The 22,081-nt window shown below is 35.9% G+C and overlaps 2 protein-coding genes across 2 annotated transcripts in view; both read right to left on the bottom strand.

The window, feature by feature from the left end:
- Positions 1-130: 130 nt before the first annotated feature.
- Positions 131-5,292, bottom strand: EOL1 (ETO1-like 1). Its single transcript, XM_021424789.2, is given in 6 exon segments — positions 131-566; positions 650-959; positions 1,668-1,830; positions 1,832-1,957; positions 2,349-4,061; positions 4,151-5,292. Coding segments are annotated over 6 exon segments (2,664 nt in total). The 5' UTR covers positions 4,282-5,292; the 3' UTR covers positions 131-345.
- A 14,688-nt stretch (positions 5,293-19,980) lies between these two features.
- Positions 19,981-22,081, bottom strand: part of LOC110413998 (protein TIFY 4B-like) — a 5,239-nt gene continuing 3,138 nt past the window's right edge. Inside the window, exons 5-7 of the mRNA XM_021425049.2 lie at positions 21,228-21,285; positions 20,919-21,130; positions 19,981-20,369 (exon numbers count right to left, since the gene is read on the bottom strand). Coding sequence (XP_021280724.1) covers positions 20,353-20,369; positions 20,919-21,130; positions 21,228-21,285 — 287 coding nt within the window. The 3' untranslated portion in view covers positions 19,981-20,352. The remainder of the gene's footprint in view (positions 20,370-20,918; positions 21,131-21,227; positions 21,286-22,081) is intronic.

The following is a 22,081-nucleotide window of genomic DNA, read 5'->3' as shown; positions in this document are numbered from 1 at the left end:
AATATTGCGCATTGGACCTTAATAGCCCACCGAATGAAATTTTATTTAATAGCTTACAATAACTACAAGACCATGCCGGCCGCAATTGTTTCTTTCAAAGGGGGAAAACGAAAAAAGGCGCCACAGCGGGAGAAAAAAAGTAAGGGGGCCTTGAATAAATTTCATTAACAAAATTCTTACAGGGTATAAATTACAAAGGAAACATGGATGCTACAAGCACACACTCGCTAGTATACACGGTAATGATACAATTCAAAATCTCTTTCCTTGTTTTTTTAAGTTATAATTTCCTTCTTTTTTTCTTCTTTTACATTTTTAACCGAAACACAGAAAAAAATAAAGGTTTTAAGGTTCATGGCTGTTTACACGGCTGTGTAGTTCCAACATTTCTTGATGGTTTGGGTCTACGGACAGGGCAGCTCGACAATCTCGAAGGGCACCCAAGACATCACCAACATGCTCATGGAAGGCCGCCCGTAGGTGTAGAAGGTGAAGATCTGCTTTAAATGCTATAGCCTTAGATAGTTCCGCGATGGCTTCCTTCTCCTTGTAACTATCCATTAACACTGTTCCAACACAGCCTTTACTTTCAGCTAAGTGAAAATTTTAATTAACACTATATTAACAAAATATATATATATGATCTGACCTGCAGCCCGATATCGGTAAGGATACACCCGAAGTGGATCCAATCGAGTGACCATCTCCAGATCTGCCTTTGTTAGGTCACGGTCACAGTACTCAGACCTCTTCTCATACGCAGACGCATTATTTTTAGCCTTTTCAATCAGTTTTGTCATTTCCTCGTATGCTGCAGCCTTATCGTTTCTGAGAAAATGGACACGTGCAAGGCCTTGATGGGCTCTCGTGTGTCGGATCTTAAGGGCATTAATGTAGCAATCAGCTGCTGAGTCTAATTTTCCACAATCAACATACACACTTCCAAGATTGTTAAGAGCCTGGAAAAAACAGAGCTTAAACAAAGATCAGACAATGCTGAAAGCCCAAATGTCCTGCCTTCTATGTTTTTTAACACCAAAATTAAAATCATGGAAGCACAAGTTTAGTATCTTCAGATATTTGGTAGCCATGTTGCATCACTAGAGCAAACACAACCAAATTCAAAAGTAGTTGTCCCCTTTAAAAACTGCAAGAAATTGGTTATGATATTTACCGCACTATATTGTAATGCACAAACAGTAAACATCAGCCTAGGATTTGACCAGATTCGTATTGCGCCATTTAGAATTTTTTGCATTTTCCAAATTGGCCTTTTGGGAATAATTGAAGACTGAATCTAATTATATGACCAATCCAGCCTAAGCAAATGCATTATTCATTGTATCACTCAAAAATATTCCGCATAATTTAGAACCAGCCTGCAATAGTACACCAAGAGTCTTCACGCTCTTCAAATGTTGAGTCACCAAGTCTAACCAAACCTAAGACCCAAGAAGCAACCAAACAAATAAATGAAGTTCAGAAAGCCAAGTACAGAGGAGAGTAGACTTTTATGAGAATCTCTCCATTTCACGGTAACAATTCTGAAATGTTTTTTGGAAGTGATGCAAGGGACACACAAAAGTTATGGTTGTACACTCTGGAAGAAACTGCAGTGACATAGAGAAGATTATTCAATAAAAAAGGTGGGGCAAAGGAAACCTTACCTGACCTTTCCTGAGATTATCTGAGGGGCATTTCAAGGCATTTTCAAGTAGTGAAATAACCGTTGAAGAACAAGATAGATCGAGACTAGAGTCAGCCAATGCGTAGGCTTTAAGGAAGAAGGCCTCAAAGGATCTCTTAATTTTGATAGACTCTTCTGCTTTCGAAGCCCTTCCCACAGTGACCAGTATCATAAAAGATCCATCCCTCATAAACCAGGCGTTCATGTTCACTGGATGCATGCTGACGAGCTAATTCCAAACTTCGCATAGCCGCATCAGGACAATTTAACCTGATCAAGTGAAGGCACAAAATTCTTACAAGTCATATAAAAGAGAGAATTAACTATAAAAGAGAGGAAAACAAAGCAAGAGAGTGGGGGGGGGGGGGGGGGGGGGTGGTAAGCATACATGGTTTGGGTAGATGAGGGAGACAATGGATGCTATAAAAGAGAGATGAGAGCGAGCATCCCCATTTGTCAATGCATCTGTTCTGAAATTAATCAGCATGGTATAAACACTACAAGGTTCAGACATACATAAAATAAGCTCACATTTATGTGAGTTAAAAACTATAAACTTGGTTTCAAATGCTTGAAAGGGGTAAAAGGCTGCAGCTTGACCCCTTTAAAACTTCAGAACTTATGTCAGGAGGCCCATAAAAGATTGGAAGTCTGTGCATACCTGAGGAGAAGCAATGACTGTCTGAAGTATAAAACACCTTTTGCCCCACCAGATTCAAGCATCTGGTAGATTACAGAGAGAGAGCCGATATCATCAACAGATGACCACCGATCATACAACTGCATCCAACAATCTGCTGTTGTCCAATTGTCAACATGCTCACGCACAAGTGTACGGAACTGGGATGCTGCCACCCGTCCCTCAAACATTCTGTAATCTGGGGAAAGTGTTAGAATTGCCTGAACATCACATATGGCTGCTTTGTAATCCTCAATAGCCAAATAAAGACAAAACCGGAGTTCCAAGCATTCTAAAGCAAGTTTAAACCCAAGAACCCGGTTGATCTCAGCAAGAGCAACTTGAACATTGTGTTTCATCATTAGGGAAGCAGCGCGATACATGTAGGGATAGGTAAGAGTTGGGTCCAGCTCAGTTGCTTTCTCAAGGTCTTCCCACCTCTTATCACCTTCACAGTATAGTGACCTTTCCTGATACATCCATCCCAGTGGGTTAACCGAAGAAATCACAGAGCTGAGCTTCTCATAAGACCAAAGTTTATGACCCTTAATGTAGCTCAGTCTAGCCAAACCTGCAATAGAATAAACATGACCTAAACTTACAGCTGCCTCAAAAAGACTTTCAGCTTCATCATACTCTTTCCTCAGAAGCCTTACACATCCCAACTGATGAAAAGCTAACAGTCTCTGCCTGTCAGTTTCAGAAGATTCAATCAATTGTTCCAAGAAACAAACAGTTTTATCAGATCGAGGATCAAGGTTCATAGCCACTTCACTTAATAAACAATACAGTGAAAATGAGGCCTGCCCAACAATGATTGATCTCTGTTGTCTATCAGCATGGCTAAATATTTCTGCCACCCGTTCATCATTCAAACAATCAGGCAGGTCATGCAGAAAAACTTGCAAACATGATGCAGCAAGGACAGGGGAATTCTCTTCAATGGCATAGTCCATGAGCTCCACAGCATCATCTTTGGTGCAAACCAAACATGCCAGTTTCCTATCACAATCATCTTTGAGTCTTTCACAACAAAACTTGTTTGCAAAAACTAATATTTCCAACAAAAGATCAGGAGGAACTTCACTCAAAGTGCCTGTCATGCTGAACTCACCAATTGTCCTCATACCCATTGGAGAGATATTGTTTTCAGATAGATCTATGTCCTCACAGAGTGATTCAGTGAAGTACCCATTAAGCATAGCATGAAATGGAGCTGAAAGAGAAGCAATTTTCTGCCTATCACAAACTATTTTCTCATCTCCAATTCTAAAGTGCACATTTTTCAGGCTCTTGTCCCCATTCATCACAACAGTCTCCTGGGAACTCCCATTCACCTTGATTGGAAGCTGAGAAACAACATCTATTGGCCCAAACTCTTGTGCACATTTATTGCAAGTCGCAAGTAAGTCAGCAATAAGTTCTTCCCCTTGCTTCTCATACTTTAACCATGCCCCAAATACAAGCCTCTCATGGACAGTGCCAGCCTTCTGCCAAGCAGAGCGGAGGCTTCTCCGCATCAATTTGGTTTCCCCAAGGCCCCTAAAGATCTGAAATTGTAATAAACAAAGGTTCGACCTCTCTTGTGGAGAACATGACTCGAGTTCTTCATGAATTTGAGCTAAAACCTCTACATAATCAATAGGTTTAAAGAATGGCACTACTGGTGGCTCAGGAACCTTGATGAATGATTCTCTACAGCAATTATACCAAAATAATCTCAATTCAATTAAAAAAGAAAAGGAAGACTAGCAAAAACTCAGAAATTGAAAAAAAAAACTTACATGGATGAAGAGGTAGTGTGAGAAGAAGAAAATTTGGAAAGCTTCCCTCTTTCAACTTGAAGCCAAGACTGAGGATTGATAGCATTAAGCTGTGATTCTTTACATGAATCAGAGGGAAAGAAAGTCCTCATTGGGCATAACAGATTAAACAAGTCCCAGATCTCCACAATAGCCTAATGGGGTCTTCTCTCTCTCCCTTTCCCGAACTAGAAAAAATCACCAGGAAAAATTTTTGAAAAAAAAGAAAGATAAAAAGGTGAAACACAAAACCACAAGGCAGAATGGTTCCCTTCTTGTCAATAATCACACTACCCCTATTTAGCTAAGAAATCCCTTCCAACCTCACCAAGCAACAAAATTTCTATTATAAACATTTAACACAAGCAAACTAAACACCATAAACAAACAATCGTTCACTATGTTATCAATATGGGCATCTCTCAACAAGCTGGTACATCCTAGAATTTACACCAATATATTATAAAAAAGGGTTCATTTCACTGTAAAAAAAATATTTTCCTCGCGGATCCTATTCCGCAAAAAAAAAATGATCAACTAGGTGGTTTTCAAACAAAAAAAAAACTTTCTCTTTAAAAGAAAATTATTCTAAAAAAAGCAATAAAATAAGAAACTACCAATTACCCACCAACAGTAACCGAAGATCTTTACCTCAAAGGCAACCAAACCCACGTTATAGGCTTTCACAATAAAGCCAAAAATCCTTCACAAACACACTCTTATGAGAGAGAGTGGGAGAGAGAGACAGAGAATTAGATTTTGGGTTTTGAAATTTTGAAGAAAAGCTGAGCTGAGGTTTAGGCTAAGGCAGAGGGAGATCAAAGTTTGAAGAGGGAATCCAAATGGGATAATAATCCTAAGTTCCCACTTTCCTATGCTTTTTGTAACGTTTCTTTTGTTTGGTAAAAGGGCAGGATTATTTTTTTTTCCCCTTTTTCTTTTCTCACTCACTTTCCCTACGTTGGAGACCAGAAAGATTGCAGCTACTGTTTGTTGGAAGTACAAACAAGAAAAAACCTCAAACCCATAAATCAATAAAATAAAAACAAAGAAAGGGAAAAGAAAAGAACAGAGAGAGAGAGCGCGAGAGAGGGACAGTCAGAGTCTCAGAGAGGTGAGAAAATGGGTTAATTAAAAAAAAAAAAACCATGTAGATGAATTGATGACGATTTGGGTCAAACAAGTGGCTGATACGACATCGTGTGGTGAAGAATTATGGAAATAGTGATTAAAGTAATAATTGTCTTGTTTGCATCAATAATTGTCTTGCCCAAATGGGGTCCTTTGAATTATAGTAAGTGGAGATTTAAGTATATTACTTATGAAAAAGGAGAACTTCCTGTATATGTTGCTCATATCGGAAGCAATAAATAATTGATTTATTTATTTCTTTTCTTTTTGTGACAGACCCACTAATACTTGGGCCCACGTGGTACACAGTCAAAAGCCATTAATTCACAACAGCCATTTTCAATTGCCTTATCCTGTAAGTCCATATCATTTTTTTTTATTCCTTTTCTTCTTTTCGTGAACTTGTAACTTGTAAGTAGGTTAATGGGACCAATCATTCATAATTCTATTTCCCAATTCTAATTAACGTATGTTTATAAATATTTAATTTAAATTATTTTAGAAAATTTAATATGCTATTTACATCAAATTTACAAAATTAATATTCATTATAAAAATTTATTATAAGTATTATCTTAACCAAAATCAATTGAAACATCTTAATATTTTTTATCTGATTTAATTACTTTATAATGTAAATATTACAGTATTCACTAGGAGAACTTATTACCTACAAAATTAATATATATATATATATATAATTTTGTAACATATTAGTGTTATTCGTAAATAATTAATCTATGATAGAATACTTAAAAAAAATTTAAATATTAAAAAAAATTAAATAAGTTATTATTCTTTTATTGCATTCAAACAAATTTATATACTTCTATTTTAAGTCAAATAGATTTTCATAACCAATGGTTGACTAATTGTTATTAATCAAAATATTATTTGTCATTTTATATTTATGTGGTGTTAACATGACGTTGACACAAATGGTGAAAATATTGTATAATTATGTTGTTATGTCACATCAATATGTTATGTTAGAATTTACTATGACATATTAATATATCATGTTAACACTATGTGATATAAAATAACAAGTGATATTTAACTAAAAACAATTAATCAATGCTTAAAAAGTGTAGGGTTTGGGAATGGCGGCTCTTGTGTCAACATCTTTGCTACAAAAAGACCTTAACTTGACCATTCTTGATGATCGTTGTATGAAAAAAGGTAGATTTAGGCAATCTTCACCTAATGAAGATCTAATGATAATGCATAGCAATCTTTCCTTTAAGGATGTTTTATTAAGTTCAGATGGTGAAGGGCCTGGGTCTAAAACTAATGATCAGCAGGAAAACAATTTTTTGGATGACGATGATGTAGAGTTATTGAATGGTTTGGATGTTTCGAACTCTGATGATATCCAAGTGAGTTCAGTTAAAGGTATCCCATCTATTAAGGTTTATGAATGTATTCAAAAGGTACCATCGAAGAAGTGGGAATAGTCGCTCATTGTGTGAATGCTTGGTCGTCCTCTGTCATACAAAACTCTCAATGAAAAGATCCCTGTTATATGAAAGTCGGCTAGTCGATATACCATTATTGATCTTGATAAGAACAAGTATCTAATTAGATTTGAAAAGTTGAAAGGTTATCTGAGGATGTTGTTGGATGGCCCTTAGCTCGTAATAGGGTTAATTATTCATCCATGGACCTCTTCATACATTTAGGAAACTTAAAAGCTTACAACAGTGGCTGCATGGGTGAGATTTCCCAATATGCCTTTGCACATGTATCATAAGGCAATCCTCAGAAAAGTTATCTCTTTGATTGGTAGAATGATTAAAATCGATTATAATACCATTGTACGTAAAAGCGGTAAATTTGCAAAAGTTATAGTACAATTGGACTTACCAAAACCCTTGCTGCCTCGATTCATCTTTAATGATACTATTCAAAGAATCGAGCATGAAGGGCTGACATGAATTTGTTTCTAATGTGGGATGTATGGACAGACTAAAAAAGTCTACCCAAAATAAGTGGAAAAGTCTAATTCTAAAAAGTAATTTGATAATATGATGTTAGAGGAGGAAGATGAAGACAGACCATATAGACCGTGGATGCTGGTGACTCGAAGAAAGCAATATGGGATGGAAACTAGGGGTAAAGCTCGGGAAATGATAAATAATAACGGTTCAACAAGCTCAAGCTCAAAGTTTAATGTCTTGGATAGTAGTGTGATCAACGGTGGGGATACTATGCAGTGTGAAAGTTCATCCCATGGTGACCTAGAAGTAAACCATGAGAAGTCTGACAGAGATGCCTAGTTCTTTGTGAAAGAAGGTAATAGTAGGGACGTGTGATACGATGGACTCGAAGGCCAAAAGATGGTTTCTCAAAGGAAGGATAATGACTCAAGGGCAAGAGCAACCTTTTTACCAAATGCTCCAACATAGGAAATATCTCCATGTGACTTTGACGTTACCTCAGGTATAAATGCTAAAGCTTCTATAAATGTGCAATTATTTCAAAATTAGTTGAATGACATGCAGGTTGATAAATTAGCAGTCGTACCTACTACTCTAGATACAACAAAGCACTCTCTGTTGGCATTAGCAGATAAGACATACACTATTGAAAATGTGGACGACAAGGATTATTGTCATGTAAGGGACCCTGTCTCAGTTAAAAGGAATGGAGGTATTTCTTTGTCAAGGGTTGACACTCAAATCTCAAACAAAAAAGTTTTAGTGGCTTTACAAAAGACATCTCTTAAGAAAAAAACCAGATCAAAGAGCAATCTCTCTTCCCAATCAAATTTTGGAGAATGAAAACTCAATGTTGGTTCAGGCTTCTATGTCTAATGCCTCAAGTTTGGCCAACATGGTGTTTGAAAGTAATAACAAGGCATCGTGAGCTTTTTTTTTTACTATTATTTTTATGGATTTGAAGTTGCTAGTTTGGAACTATCAGGGCGCTGGCGATTATGCCCTTAAAGTTGTATTGAATGATTTTTGTCAAATGTATAGCTTTTCTATTTTGGTTCTAATGGAGCCAAGAATAAGTGGAATTATGACGAACAATGCAATAAGTTCATTGAAGTTCAAGAGATCACATAAGGTGGAGGCATCTAGATTTTCAAGAGGCATTTCTGTGGCCTATAATCATCTTTAGTGTCTTCGTCTTGCAGTTAAGCATTGGAATGGATATGTCTGGTTTTTGACAATGATTTATGGTCATCCAGATTATAGAGTTCGTTGTGCTCTATAGGCTGAACTATCATTATTTGCTGCTTCAGTTAATTGTCATGGCATATGATAGGAGATTTCAACTCTTTTCTTTTTTCTCATGAGAAAGTTGGTGGCTCACAGCATGGTAGTAAACCTTGTCGTTTGTTCCAGAGTTTTGTTATTGAATGTGGGCTACTCGATCTTGGCTTCAAAATCCCCAAGTACACATGGAAAAGAGGTTTGGTCTTCAAAAGGATTGACAAAACAATTTGTAATAGTGCATAGAGGGTTTAATTTTGTGAGGCTTTTGTTTAACACTTGCCCCAAGTTAAATCTAACCATAAACCTCTACTAATTTCTATTGAGGATTGCAAGACAATTAGTGCAAATCCCAATTATCAATTTCAAGCACCTTTGATCTCTCACTCTAAATTTGGAAATTTTGTGAAGCAAAGCTTGGGACTCTTGTAGAAAAATTAAATGAAACTCATGATGCACAGATAAAAGAATTTCCAGTAAGCTGAACTAAGAAGCAGAGTAAGATGAGAAAAATAATTTTTATCTACAAGCACCTGATATCTTTTCATTTCTTGTATTTATACTAACTCTTGCCTCGTGATTACAAATATTCTCACAAATTTTGGATCTGTGATGAGCACAAAAAATAGAATAAAAATAGCTGAGCACTAACAACCAAAACAACAGATTTTAGTACCAACAACAGTCCTTAGCATATAGAGAAACAACTAGAAGACGAGAAAATGAAAACATGAAACGACACTCAGCTAAGTCGTATGACTATGCTGTTAATAACAACACTAATATAAACGACACTATAGGCAGCGTTTAAATAACAAAAATTAAGTTTAAATAATGCCGCATAGACACCCTTTTACTTCCTTCTTCAGCACTGTTAACTCATGCCCTTATTTGAATTTTTACCTGCTGGAATCATAAACTTCAACAAACCTCCTTGATTTCAGTAGGATAAACACCTAACTTGTCTCTAAGAAATTCAAATCGATCAGCACTTAGTCCCTTGGTAAAAATGTCTGCCACTTGGTTATCAGTGTGACAGTATTCAAGTTAGCAAGAACTTTTCTTAGCCACAAGGCTTGATTAGCTGCTGCAGTAGTGGCTATGTATTCTGCCTCAATTGATGACTGAGCAACTACTTCCTGCTTCTTTGAACTCCATGAAAACACACCACTTCCAAAGAAAAAACAGTACCCTCCAGTACTTTTTGAATCATCAACTGATCCAGCCCAATCACTATCAGTGAATCCTTATAAATCGTAGCTTTCAGACTGCTAAAACCTTAAGCCATAACTTATAGTACCTTTCACATATCTCAAGATCCGTTTGGCTGTAATAAAATGATGGACTGATGGAGCTTGCGTGAAGCTGGATAGAAAGCTTGTAGCAAACATCACATCTGGTCTTGTAGCAGATAAATACAGCAAAGAGCCAATGATGCTTCTGTAGTGAGTTTCATTTGCTTTTTTAGCACCATCATCAATACTGAATCTGCTTCTAGTAGATAAAGGTGTTCTCACACCCTTACAATAGTCCATTTCGAAACTTTTTTAGAAGATCATTAGCGTACTTGGTCTGATGAACAATAATCTGTCTTATTGATTGCTCAAACTCCATCCTAAGAAAATAAGTCATAAGCCCCAGATCTGTCATCTCAAATACCTTCAACATCTCAGCCTTGAACAGTGTTAAGCAGTCACTTTCTGGACCAATTATGAGCAGATCATCCACATAAGCAGCAACAATAAGCTTTACAGAATTATCACCCTTTTTGACATAAAGAGTAGCTTCATTTATGCTTCTTTCAAAGCCATGTGTTCTTAGATGATTATCCATTCTCTCATACCATGCTCTGAGAGCCTGTTTGAGACCATACAAAGCTTTAATTAACTTGCAAACTTTCCTTTTAGAACCTTTCTCTTCAAACCCCTCTGGTTGCTGAACATAGATATCCTCCTTTAGAAAACCATTCAAAAAGGCTGACTTGATGTCTAAATGAAAGATTTTCCACCTTTCTTTAGCTGACAAAGCTGCAAGTAGTCTGATTGTGTCATGTCTAGCAACAGGGGCAAAAGTCTCTATGTAATCTACTCCATACACTTGTGCAAACCCTTTCACAACCAGTCTGGCCTTGTGTTTGTTTACAGAACCATTAGGATTCAACTTTGTCCTGAAGATCCATTTAACACCAATCACATTTTGATTTAAAGGTCTGTCAACCAATATCCATGTATTATTCTTTTTAATCATCCCAATTTTAGCCTCCATTGCTGCTCTCCAGTGGTCCTCCTTAGATGCCTCAGCAAAGTTGGAAGGTTCAGCTATAGCAACATTACATCTGTTATAAATCTCTTGCAAAGACCGAGTTCCTCTAACAGCTAGTCTCTCATCCTCTATGTGAAGAGAATCATCATCATCATCATCATCATCTTGAAGATTAACAGCAGTAGTCACTTTCTCAACTCTATCAACAGACTCAATTTTTTAATTCTAAAAATACCCTTCATCAAAATTAACATCTCTACTGATCAAAACCTTTTTAGATTTCAAATCATAGAGCCTATATCCTTTAGTTACCTCACTATAACCAATGAACACAGCAACTAAAGACTTAGCCTCAAATTTTATCCTTTTTTCATCTTGTAATTTTTGCATAACACAGACAACCAAAGGTTTTGAAGTGAGCCACTGAAGGCTTATGACCAAACCACAACTCATAAGCTGTTTGTTGTGCTAGAACCCTTGAATAAGCTCTATTTAGTATATAATTTGCAGTATTGATTGCCTCTACCCAGAAACACATTGGCATACTCATTTGGTATAGCAGACACCTTGCCATTTCTGCAAGTGTTCTATTCTTCCTCTCTGCTTTACCATTTTGCTGAAGGCTTTAGGTCACTGTTAGTTGATGTTGAACTCCACAATCTGCTAAATATCTCTCAAACTCTGAAGCAGCAAACTCAGTACTATTATCACTTCTTAAAGTCTTGATGGTTAACTTGAGAAGTTTTCCACCAGGGCTTTAAATTGAATGAACTTCTCCAAGGCATCAGATTTCTGCTTGATGAAGTACACCCAGCAGAACTTTGTGAGTCATATGAACATGATATAGTATCTACTGCCATTCAAAGAAGGATTCTTCATTGGTCCACTAAGATCAATGTGAACCAATTCAAGTTTTTTCAGATGCTTCCACTTGCTCACTTTAGGAAAAGCTTTCCTAGTTTGCTTACCAAGTTGACAAGTTTGACATAGCTTGTCTGGCTTAGTGATGGTGGGCAACCCTTCAACTGTACCTTGGATGCCATTACTGTCAAGGAAGTATAATTGACATGTCCAAGTCTCCTGTGCAAAGTTTCAGACAAATCATCTTCATTATACAAGGCTAAATGAGCTGTGTCAGCTAAATTCAGTGGATAGCAGTGATTTTTCATTTCAACAGCAAATAATTCTTCTCCATATGGATCCAAGATTGTGCACATCTGTTCTTTGAATAACAATGCTTAATACTCCTCAGCTAACTGACCAACACTTAATAAGTTTTGGTTGGCTTAGGAACATAAATGTACACTGTTAATGTACTTATACCCTGAAGCTGTCTCACCCCCACTTTTCCTAACTCTAAGAATCTTCAAGAAGTTCCATCACCTATCTTGACTTTAGACTGAAAAGTAGTATCCAGTGTAGTGAAGAGACCTTTGTTACTTGTGAGATAGTGGGAGCAAGCACTATCCAGCAGCCATATATTTGACTTTTCTGAGTCTTCCTCATCTTTGCCATAAACAGAACCTCATTATCATTGTCTTCTTGTTCTGCTACAGCTGCTTGAGTTGAAGATTCAGACTTCCTTGCTTTACATACTCTTTCTACATGCCCCATCTATTGGTATGCCCTACATTTAACATTGGGCCTATACCACAGCAGTACCTCTCATAATGATTTTTCTTTGCAAATAAAGCAAGGTGAATGTTTATCTGTTGGACTTTCCTGCATTCCTTCTCCATTTTGGTTTTCCCTTTCTTATCAGTATTCTTCAACTTCCACCTTTTACTTTTTAGTTCCTTAGTCTTAGCCACAAGAGCATTTTCACTATACTCAACTCTCATTGCTCTCTTCTGTCTAGAGCAAGTAGGTTGTTGATGAGCTCATTCACAGTTAACTTTGTCAGATCTTAGAATCTTCTAGGAAGTGATTTTTGATTCAAATTTTTCAAGTAGGCTAATGAGAAACTTGGCTACGATTTTCTCTCAATAACAACTTCACCTAACAGCCTTAGCTCATTAACAATCCTAAGAACTCTATCAGAATAGGCTTGTATTCCCTCATCATTTCTCATTTTCAAAGTCTCAAACTCTCTAGTAAGATTCATAATCTGATGCATCTTAGTAGTCTCATTTCCTTGAAATTCTTCTTGAAGTGTATCCCAGACTAATTTAGGATCTTCAAGATTAATAATCCTAGCAAAAATACTCTCAGATACAGCTGATTAAAGACAGATTAAAGCTTTGTACCTTTTAGCGACCTCCTCGCTGTGTTGCTTTATCTGAGCTATTGTTGGATTTGCATGACGTTGCACAGGAGCTTCACCATTCTCCACTACATCCCAGAGATCAAACGCTTTTAGTTAAGATCTCATTTTCACAGCCTAGACTCTGTTTTTTACTTGTGAACATTGTGTGTTGATGCTGAAAATTCAGTGGTAGCCATGATCCCTTACTCTGATTATCGTCAACAGACAAAAGCAACAATCCTTAAGACAGACGCTCTGATACCATGTAAGAAAAATCAAATGAAACTCATGATGCACAGATAAAAGAATTTCCAGTAAGCTGAACTAAGAAGCAAAGCAAGATGAGAAAAATAATTTTTATCAACAAGCACCTGATATCTTTTCATTTCTTGTATTTATACTAACTCTTGCCTCTTGATTACAAATATTCTCACAAATTTCGTATCTGTGATGAGCACAAAAAATAGAATAAAAATAGCTGAGCACTAACAACCAAAACAACAAGATTTTAGTGCAGCAACAGTCCTTAGCATATGGAGAGAAACAACTAAAAGAAGAGAAAATGAAAACATGAAACGACACTCAGCTAAGTAGTATGACTATGCTGTTAATACAACACTAATATAAACGACACTATAAGCAGCGTTTCAATAACAAAATTAAGTTAAATGATGCCGCATAAACACCCTTTTACTTCCTTTCTCAGCACTATTGACTCATGCCCTTGTTTGAACTTTTACCTGCTGGAATCATAAACTTCAACAACTCTTCTCATGACATTCATTCAACTTTGACTAAATTCACTAAATGGCTTTGGTGGAGTAAGGAGGTCTTCAAAAATTATATTTCAGAGAAAAAAAGAATTCTGGCAAGATTTGCGGGCATAGAAAAAGCATTCGAATTATCTAAGCAAGTTGAAGCTAAAGCTGAGGAAAGGATTACAAGTTGGCGCAACAACAGGAATAAATATTTTCAAAGCAAAAAGCTAAAGTGGATTGGCTCAATTTTAGGGATAAAACACAAATATTTCCATCTTAGATTGATTCGAAGAAGGAATAAGGCAAGATACTTCAACTCAAGGATGGGAATGGTAACTGGCTTAATGGTTAGCACACAATTACGAATCATGCAATTAACTTTTTTAAAAATCTATATTTAAAGATGTGGAACACTTCTAGTATATCCAATTAAAAGTCAATTTCCTAGTCTTTCTCATGATGATTATGATTGCTTGATTAAACCAGTATGTGAAAGTAAGGTTCAATATGCATTATTCGAGATGCAACTGCTAAGCTCTAGGGATTAATGGATTGAATGCCTTATTTTTCCAGAATCAATGGTGTGTAGTGGGACAAAGTATAGTACGATAGTGTGTAGGATGTTTTCCAAGGTGGACGAATCGGGGATAAACTATGTCGGTTCCTAATTGTTTTAATTCCCTATGTACCTTCTTTAGAGCTCATATCTCAATATCGACCTATTAGCTTATTATTTGTAATTTTTAAAACTTAATAAAGGTAATAATTAATAGGTTAAAGCCAATTATGCCACTTTGATTTTTGATATGTAAGCTAGTTTCATATTAGGAGAGTTAATTATTGATAATATTATTGTAGCCAAGAAACATTACCCTCATTCTAAAGAAAGAAAGGCAAGTTGGGTTAGATAATGTTGAAAATTAATTTAGAAAAGGCATATGATAAGCTTCAATGGGAGTTTACTTATGACACCCTTATAAATGTAGGGATTCCAACTATGCTTATTAATATTCTAGTTCAAAATTAGGCAAGCACCAAATCTCAAATCCTTTAGAACAACTCTCCACCATTAGTTTTTTTCTTTTTAAAGAGTAAAGCGAGGTGACCCGCTCTCCCCATTCTCTTTGTACTATGTATCGAATGATTGTCACATGCAATCAATAGGGCTGTAGAACAAGGTTTATGGAAACTAATCAAACTGGGTTGACAATGCCCTTCTTTGTCCCACTTATTTTTTGTTGATAATCTTATTTAATTTCGAAGGCTTCTGTCTCACAAATGGAGATTTCAAAGGAGTTTTAGACGATTAATGTGCCTACTTAGGCGAACAGGTTAGCATGTTTAAATCTATCTTTTGTTGTTCAATAATGTCTCCTTGAATGTTATTAAGGACCTCAAAGCTCGCTCTGGTTTCCAGTATTTTGACAATATGGTCAAATACCTTAGAGTCCCATTGTTTACAGGAAGGAAATGAGTTGGCTACCTTTAAGAACTTGGAGATAAAGTTTGCAGCTAACTTAATGTTGGAAAGCAGCTTCACAATCTTTTGCTAACGAGACTTACTTTGGTGAAGTTAGTGTTATCCAACATTCCTTATTATGTGATACAGACGACTACAATTCCAATTGAGCATAGTAATAGAAAAAAGTGACCTTGTGGAAATTTTCTTTGGGCGGAGATAATAATAATAGAAAACTGCATTTAGTAAAATGGATTGTAGTTTGTAGACCAAAAGATTAAAGGGGTTTGTGAGTGAAAAAACTTCATTTGATGAATGAGGCTTTCATGATGAAATTACTATGGCAAACGGTTGCTCAACCTTGTGCATTATGGGCTAGAATTCTCCAAGGAAAATATGGTTTCAATATGGATAGGAGACCTAACTCAATATTGCAACATGGTGCTTCTTCCTTGCAGCATTCGTTTAGTAAAGTATGGCCTCTCTTCATGAACAATATTTGATGGGCTCTAGGTGATGGTTTATTAGTTTGGTTTTGGAAGGATATTTGGTTTGAAATTTCTACTCTTATGGATTTAATGCCTCTCTCTCACAATATTATGGATGACAAGTGTTGTGTAAGGGAATTTTTGTCAGCAGATGGGAGTTAGAATGTGGCAAAGCTTGCGACAGTTTTACTAGAAGAGTTGGTGAACAAAATCACAATTGTTATGCCTTCCATGTTGCATTTCAAGTCAGATCTGCATTATTGGGCCCCTTCAATTTCAAGTAAGTTTACAGTGACTTCAACATATAATATGTTGCGAGTCTGTGACATAAGAAGTGAAGTTATTATGGTCAACCAAGTTGTAAATGGGATAAAGCTTGGAAGTGATCTCGTCCACAAAGAATTCGTATGTTCTTAGTTTAGTGCATGCATGAGAAAAGTGCTAACAAATGCTGAACATGCGATGAGGCACATGTCTTTCTCATCATCCTATCCTTTATGTAATGGAGGGGAGGAATCACTCTTACATATGTTTCTTGACTGCTCACAAACATAGGAAGATTGGAGGAGAATGTTACCTCAATAGGATTTGGGGAGGTCCTTCGAGTACCCTTTAATAGAATGGTTGCTCTTTAATTTGAAAAAGTTCTGACTCAGAGTTTATGAGGTGCCATGGTAGACTTAGTTTGGTGTTGTTTGCTGGTACATTTGGAAGTGGCGTAATTTAGTTGTTTTTAAACGTAGGCAAATTCCAATTGGCAGTAAGCTAAATCTCATCAAAAGTATGTCGAGCATGATCTATAACTCGACTAAGCTGACTACTTCACAAAAGCCATTTAAGAAGGAGAAATTGATAAAAAAGCAAAGCCTAAATACTTAATGGGTGACCTTGAATACAAATGGGGCTTATAGGCAATATGGGGTTGGCTTCTGCTGGTGGCATCATTAAAGACCATTGTGGACATTGGAGAGGTGGATTTGTCACCAAGTTAAGTAGTTGCTCATCCTACAGAGTTGAGCTTTGGGGAGTATATGTAGGGGTTTAGTTGGCGACAAAAGGTTTCCGTAAGGTTTTGGTTACAAGTTGATATAAAATGTTTCTCAGGAATTTCTAATCCTCACCCCATCTTGCGCTAATTCTAACTTAATTGAAGCTATACGTCGAATAATGCAAGGTGAATGGTCAATACAAATTTTTCATATCTATAGAGAAGGAAATGTAGTAGCGGATCGTATGGCTAATATTAGTTTCATGTAGATGTTGATTTTGTTTCTTATGACTCTTCTTCTAGAGAAATCATGAATTTGTTGTTTTATGACTTGTTGGGAGTTTGTATCTCACGAATGATTAAAAATTAATAACTTGACTCAAAATAAAAATAAAATAATAAAAACTTGCTTGAAAAATTTTTAAATAATTTAGAGATTTTTTTAAAAGATTCTACCCTAGTTTATCTAATTTTGGAACAAAATAACATTATTTGTTCAAAAAAGATGAATATATTTAGTTTTATTTTTTATGTGTTTTTACTGGGGAGAATTTTAAAATAAAAAAGATAATATTGAGAAACGGACAAAGGGGGGGATTAGATTTTGTTTATTAGAGTCATGATTTGAGGCCCCACTGGATCCACGTGCTCAACATGGTGCTAGAAGAAAGTGTGAAGAAGACGTGTGAGTGGATTACATCCAAGACTTTCCCTCATTTGAGCCTAGAAAATAGAATATTATGAAAAACTAGGAACTGCACGTCGTCCTCGTTTACAAAAATACACAACAGCAGCAAGTGGCGTGTTTTCGCCTTTAAAATCTCGGGGAAAATACCATGTGAAATGACCCAATTGTATTTGACAAATGCCGCGGGGAGCCTGGCCTGGCCTGGCCTGGAATCAACTCATTTTGGTCAGGCGCGGGATGACTACCAAGCCCCAGCCAGCCTACATCCAGTGATAATCCCATTAACCACACGCTATCTCTATCAAGTGACAATCCCTCTCACCTCCGGCCCATGCTAATTGAATTTGCACCATAATTTGAGTCAAAACTTGTAACTACTTCGCATTCGTCCCTCCATCTTTCTTTATGCCCGCGCTTCGTCATGGCTTTTTGTAAAAATTATTTTGTTAATTTGGATTATTGTCTTAATCGATATGAAAGTTTTCAATTAAATTATGTTAAAAGCAAAGAATAATATTAACAAAAAAGTACTAGTAAAACAGATAAATTTATTGTTAATTAGTAATAAAATCATCCATGAAAGAACACTTTATAATGTAAGATAGGACCTAATATTAATTAACTTGATTTTATTGAGAGTATGTCGTTATCATTAAATAGGTCGGATGTGGTCATTTTAAAAATAAAAGTTTGAATTTTTTTATTGAATCTTTATTTGAACTGGTGATGAGTAGTTATTTTTCTTATTCAATTATAAGACACTTTAATCTTATTTAATCGAGTAAAGTAATATAAGTACTTGATTATAATAAAGATACTCATTAATATCTCTAATTGATTATATGATTTAGGAAGAATTTTTTTTTTATTTTTGGTGTGAAAGATGAAAAATGGAATATGTGTAAATTTTGTAATTAAATGATTAACTTAAGTAAAAAAGTATATTCTTTTTAATTGAAAATGATTAAATTTTGAAAAAAGAAATTAAAAATTCATTTATTATTCTATCACTAAATATTTTCCTTTAACCAAAGGAAAGAAAAGAAAGAATCTCTTTATTTGCTTCCCTCCTCTTTTTGCCGAGCTTAACCTTAAAAGTTTGAAAAAATATTTAATATATCGATATTGTATAACATAATTAACTTATCAAATCGTGATGCCTCATTCAAAATAATGAGACACTATGATTTAAAATTTTTATTAATAAGATATCATGATTTAACAATCTATGCATTGTTAGTATATTAAATATTAATTTTAAAAATTTTATGATATATCAATTATCAAAAAAACCTTGATAATTGTCAGGGTTTTGGTATAAAATAGATCCGATATTTGTTTTGGTGCGTCTGGACATTCCATAGACTACAAAGACATAGCCTCATTGCTCATATCATATCCAAATCCAATGACAAGACAAGCCACAACATGAAGTTGACCTGCTGGGCCGCGATCACATTACCGATAGCCTATGCTCCAACGGGACAACAATAACCCTTTCTTCTTTCCCTTGGCTTGGCACGCGCACCCCGTCTTGGGTTCCTTAGACCCGTAACTAATTTGAAGAGAGAAAAGCAAGCCTGACTTTGGTAGCTTTATGAAATGCAACTAGTTTGAAAGGTAAATCATGTTCATCATGAAGCAATAGCGGACCCACTTTATTATGAGCAGTAAAGCATGGTTAAATCACAACAAGACAAAAAGAATAAGATTTTATAATAATAAAAGTCAGGATTCAGTGATGGTAAAGCTTTGAGGTAGGCTCTGGCTCGTGCCGGTGCCGGTGCCTGGTGCCTGGTGGTGGGACATCACTGCGAAATTATTCATCGCTCGACCGTGTGGTGGCTGGTGGTTTTGGGGTTTTCCTTCCCCTTTCCAATCAAATGTTAACAACACCCTAAATCATAAGAAAAAAACAATAATAATAATAACAGAACCCATTATTTACCAGCAAGCATTTGTAATATTGTCATAGAAATCATAGTAAAACGTCAGAATGGTTGGTGGGGTGATATTTGAGTAGGGTCATTTCAAATTTGGTTCTTTTGATATGTCGACTCATTTTAGATTTCAAATTATTCAATTAGAATAAATAACATTTTTAAATTATTTCAATCGATTTTAAGGTCAAGTTTTTTCTTACAAATATTAAATGATGGGACTGTAAGATTGAATCGACAATGTCATTCGTTCTCCAACTTTTTAAACAAATATAATTTTATCATTTAGATGTATATTAAATATGATAAACTCAACCAGTCCAAGTCGATTTTTCTACGTCGATTTCTTATAATAAATTGTATTATACTTTACCATACCTAATCAATTAAACTTTACAAGTTACTACCTAGTAATACTCACGTTTCAACTTTGAATTAATTCAGTCATAGCCCATCTTCCATTTGGATCACTGTTTTTGAATCGAATCGAGCATGGACAATCGTGCTAACCATTCCTTCCAGCTCTTTGGCCATTAGCAGCTCTATCTTAAGGTTGATGGATCATTGTTGCCTTGGCTGGAGATGAACCCTAAACTTTGCTCGATCATGTAATCAAACTTTGCTCGATCATGTAATCGACAAGTTCAAATAGCATTTTTGTTTTCAGTTTCATATCAAGGATGCTACAGCTAGAAAAAGCCTTTGATGCTCAAAATGACCATGGGACAGCAGAAGAAAATCTTCTCCTTTTAGGTGCCTACATGATCATTTAGCTTTACTGCACATCACTAAATGAAATCATACAAAAGATCAGCAACACTGAAATAGGTTCCTCATCTAAGTAAGAACGGCCGCAACTAATACAACTGGTTAATATTATGCTACAAACTCTTGCAATGAAGGCTACACTGAGCATATTCCATCCGTGTCAACATGGTTAACCTGAATACTTGATATGGACTCCATGCTTCGTCCTTAACCACCATGTCATGGCTGATCCAAGCTCATATTTTATATACATCTGCAATAAGGCAATCACATCCCATTTATTTTTATTTCCATGTTAGGATAATAATGTCATATAATAATAAGAAAAAGTGAAAAACTAGACAAGATGAAATGCAAGGAGATAACTAGCTGACCTAGTGACACCAGTTGACCATATAAATATGATGCATTTTTGCTGATCATCAGTACAGGCAGTTGAAATATGTTGAAACTGACAGGGAACTTTATGACTAAACTAGCGTAACTAGTTTGAGACTTCATATGATAAAGCCACAGGAATATTGTCCAGATAAGAGAAGCCACAACCGGGCTTCCCTTCCAGCTGTTGGAATCTAAACAAGATATACATCATGCTAGGTAAACACTTAACATCTCTGCTAAGTAATATCATATGAAAATTGCAGAATGATGATGAAATTTGGGCTGGGGTGGAATTTTCAAATTCAGTTATGGGCGTACAGCATGGAACATTTGCTTCTTAAATTTGTCCGGGATTCCTAGGTTCAAACCACATTATCATATAAAGACAAGACAAAGTGTGCACAAGACGAGTCACTGTCACCTTTGGCATCAGGATGAGCAGCAAGACTGGCAATCTTTGGGACATTCACAATGGAGTTGCACCGAAAGGGTGTGTAAGGTGGTCGTGTTTGGGAAGAAGAATATGGTTCACTTGGCTTCAACTGCTTATTCACAAACTGATCTCCCACTTGATTTATGTAGATGTCTAATGTAGGAGATGAAGACGTTGCCAACTTTCTCTTGTTCTTAAACCTTCACCTAACAGGGGTATGAGAAACAAAGAAGCAAAGCAAACCAGATTGTAGGCCTATTTGGTTCTAATGTATGACACATTTGCCATGAAAGTTACCTGTCTTTCTTCCTCTCAAGATATCTTTGTACCAATGCTTTTCTGCTACTGGGACCTTCTGGAAGCAAGTTATATAAAGAATATTTAAAGCAAGTAAAAGATGCATCAGTCTTGTATGTTTTATGAAAACCATGGTATATTGGTTTCTTTTCATTCATTAATCAGTAGATCATACGATTAGATTAATGACTAGAAACCATATATCTTCTTATTCCTGCCATGAGATTGAGCTTTGTGGGGTTTTATTGACAGCAATAGTTATCACATTAAGGTTATACACACACAGATATAAAACAAGCATCCAAAAACCAAAAGTTATAATCCTATTTGACTGTTAAAATAAAAAAACTTCCTGACCTGACCCCAAAAATATGTTGCCAAAATAAAGAAAAAACACAAGAAAGGACAACTCTGTTTCTGCAGATTGGCCAATCTGTACTAGAATGTGAAACTCAGAATGCTAAAAAGCCAACCTGTAATAAACCTGTAATCCTTGTGGCAAATGTATTTACCCAGCTAAACCAACATATAAAGCTGAAAATGCATGCAAAATGACAAATTTTTTTGCTACATCACTTTTCAGATTAGACATCCATCTCTTAAGATTTTAGCAAGGTCCACCATAGTGGTCCTCAAGGCTTGGTCAAGCCATCCTGGTACAACACCACTTGAGAAACATTATGACCTATTTCATATCTTTTCTTAAAGAGTAAACTCCACCTACACCCCTTGTGGTTTCAATTATTCCGACATGGCAAGCTGTAATTTCCTTTTTACCAATTAGCATGCTATGGATGTACCCAAACATTTGGTTCATTGGTTGGTGCATGTTCCCCTTGCCTAAAGAGTAAGTT

Source organism: Theobroma umbraticum, unplaced genomic scaffold, assembly GCF_002168275.2.
Source record: "Theobroma umbraticum cultivar Fairchild unplaced genomic scaffold, ASM216827v3 scaffold_4.1, whole genome shotgun sequence".
Taxonomy (NCBI): domain Eukaryota; kingdom Viridiplantae; phylum Streptophyta; class Magnoliopsida; order Malvales; family Malvaceae; genus Theobroma; species Theobroma umbraticum.
The sequence above is the reverse complement of the archived record's forward strand: the minus strand, read 5'-3'. Positions and strand labels throughout refer to the sequence as shown.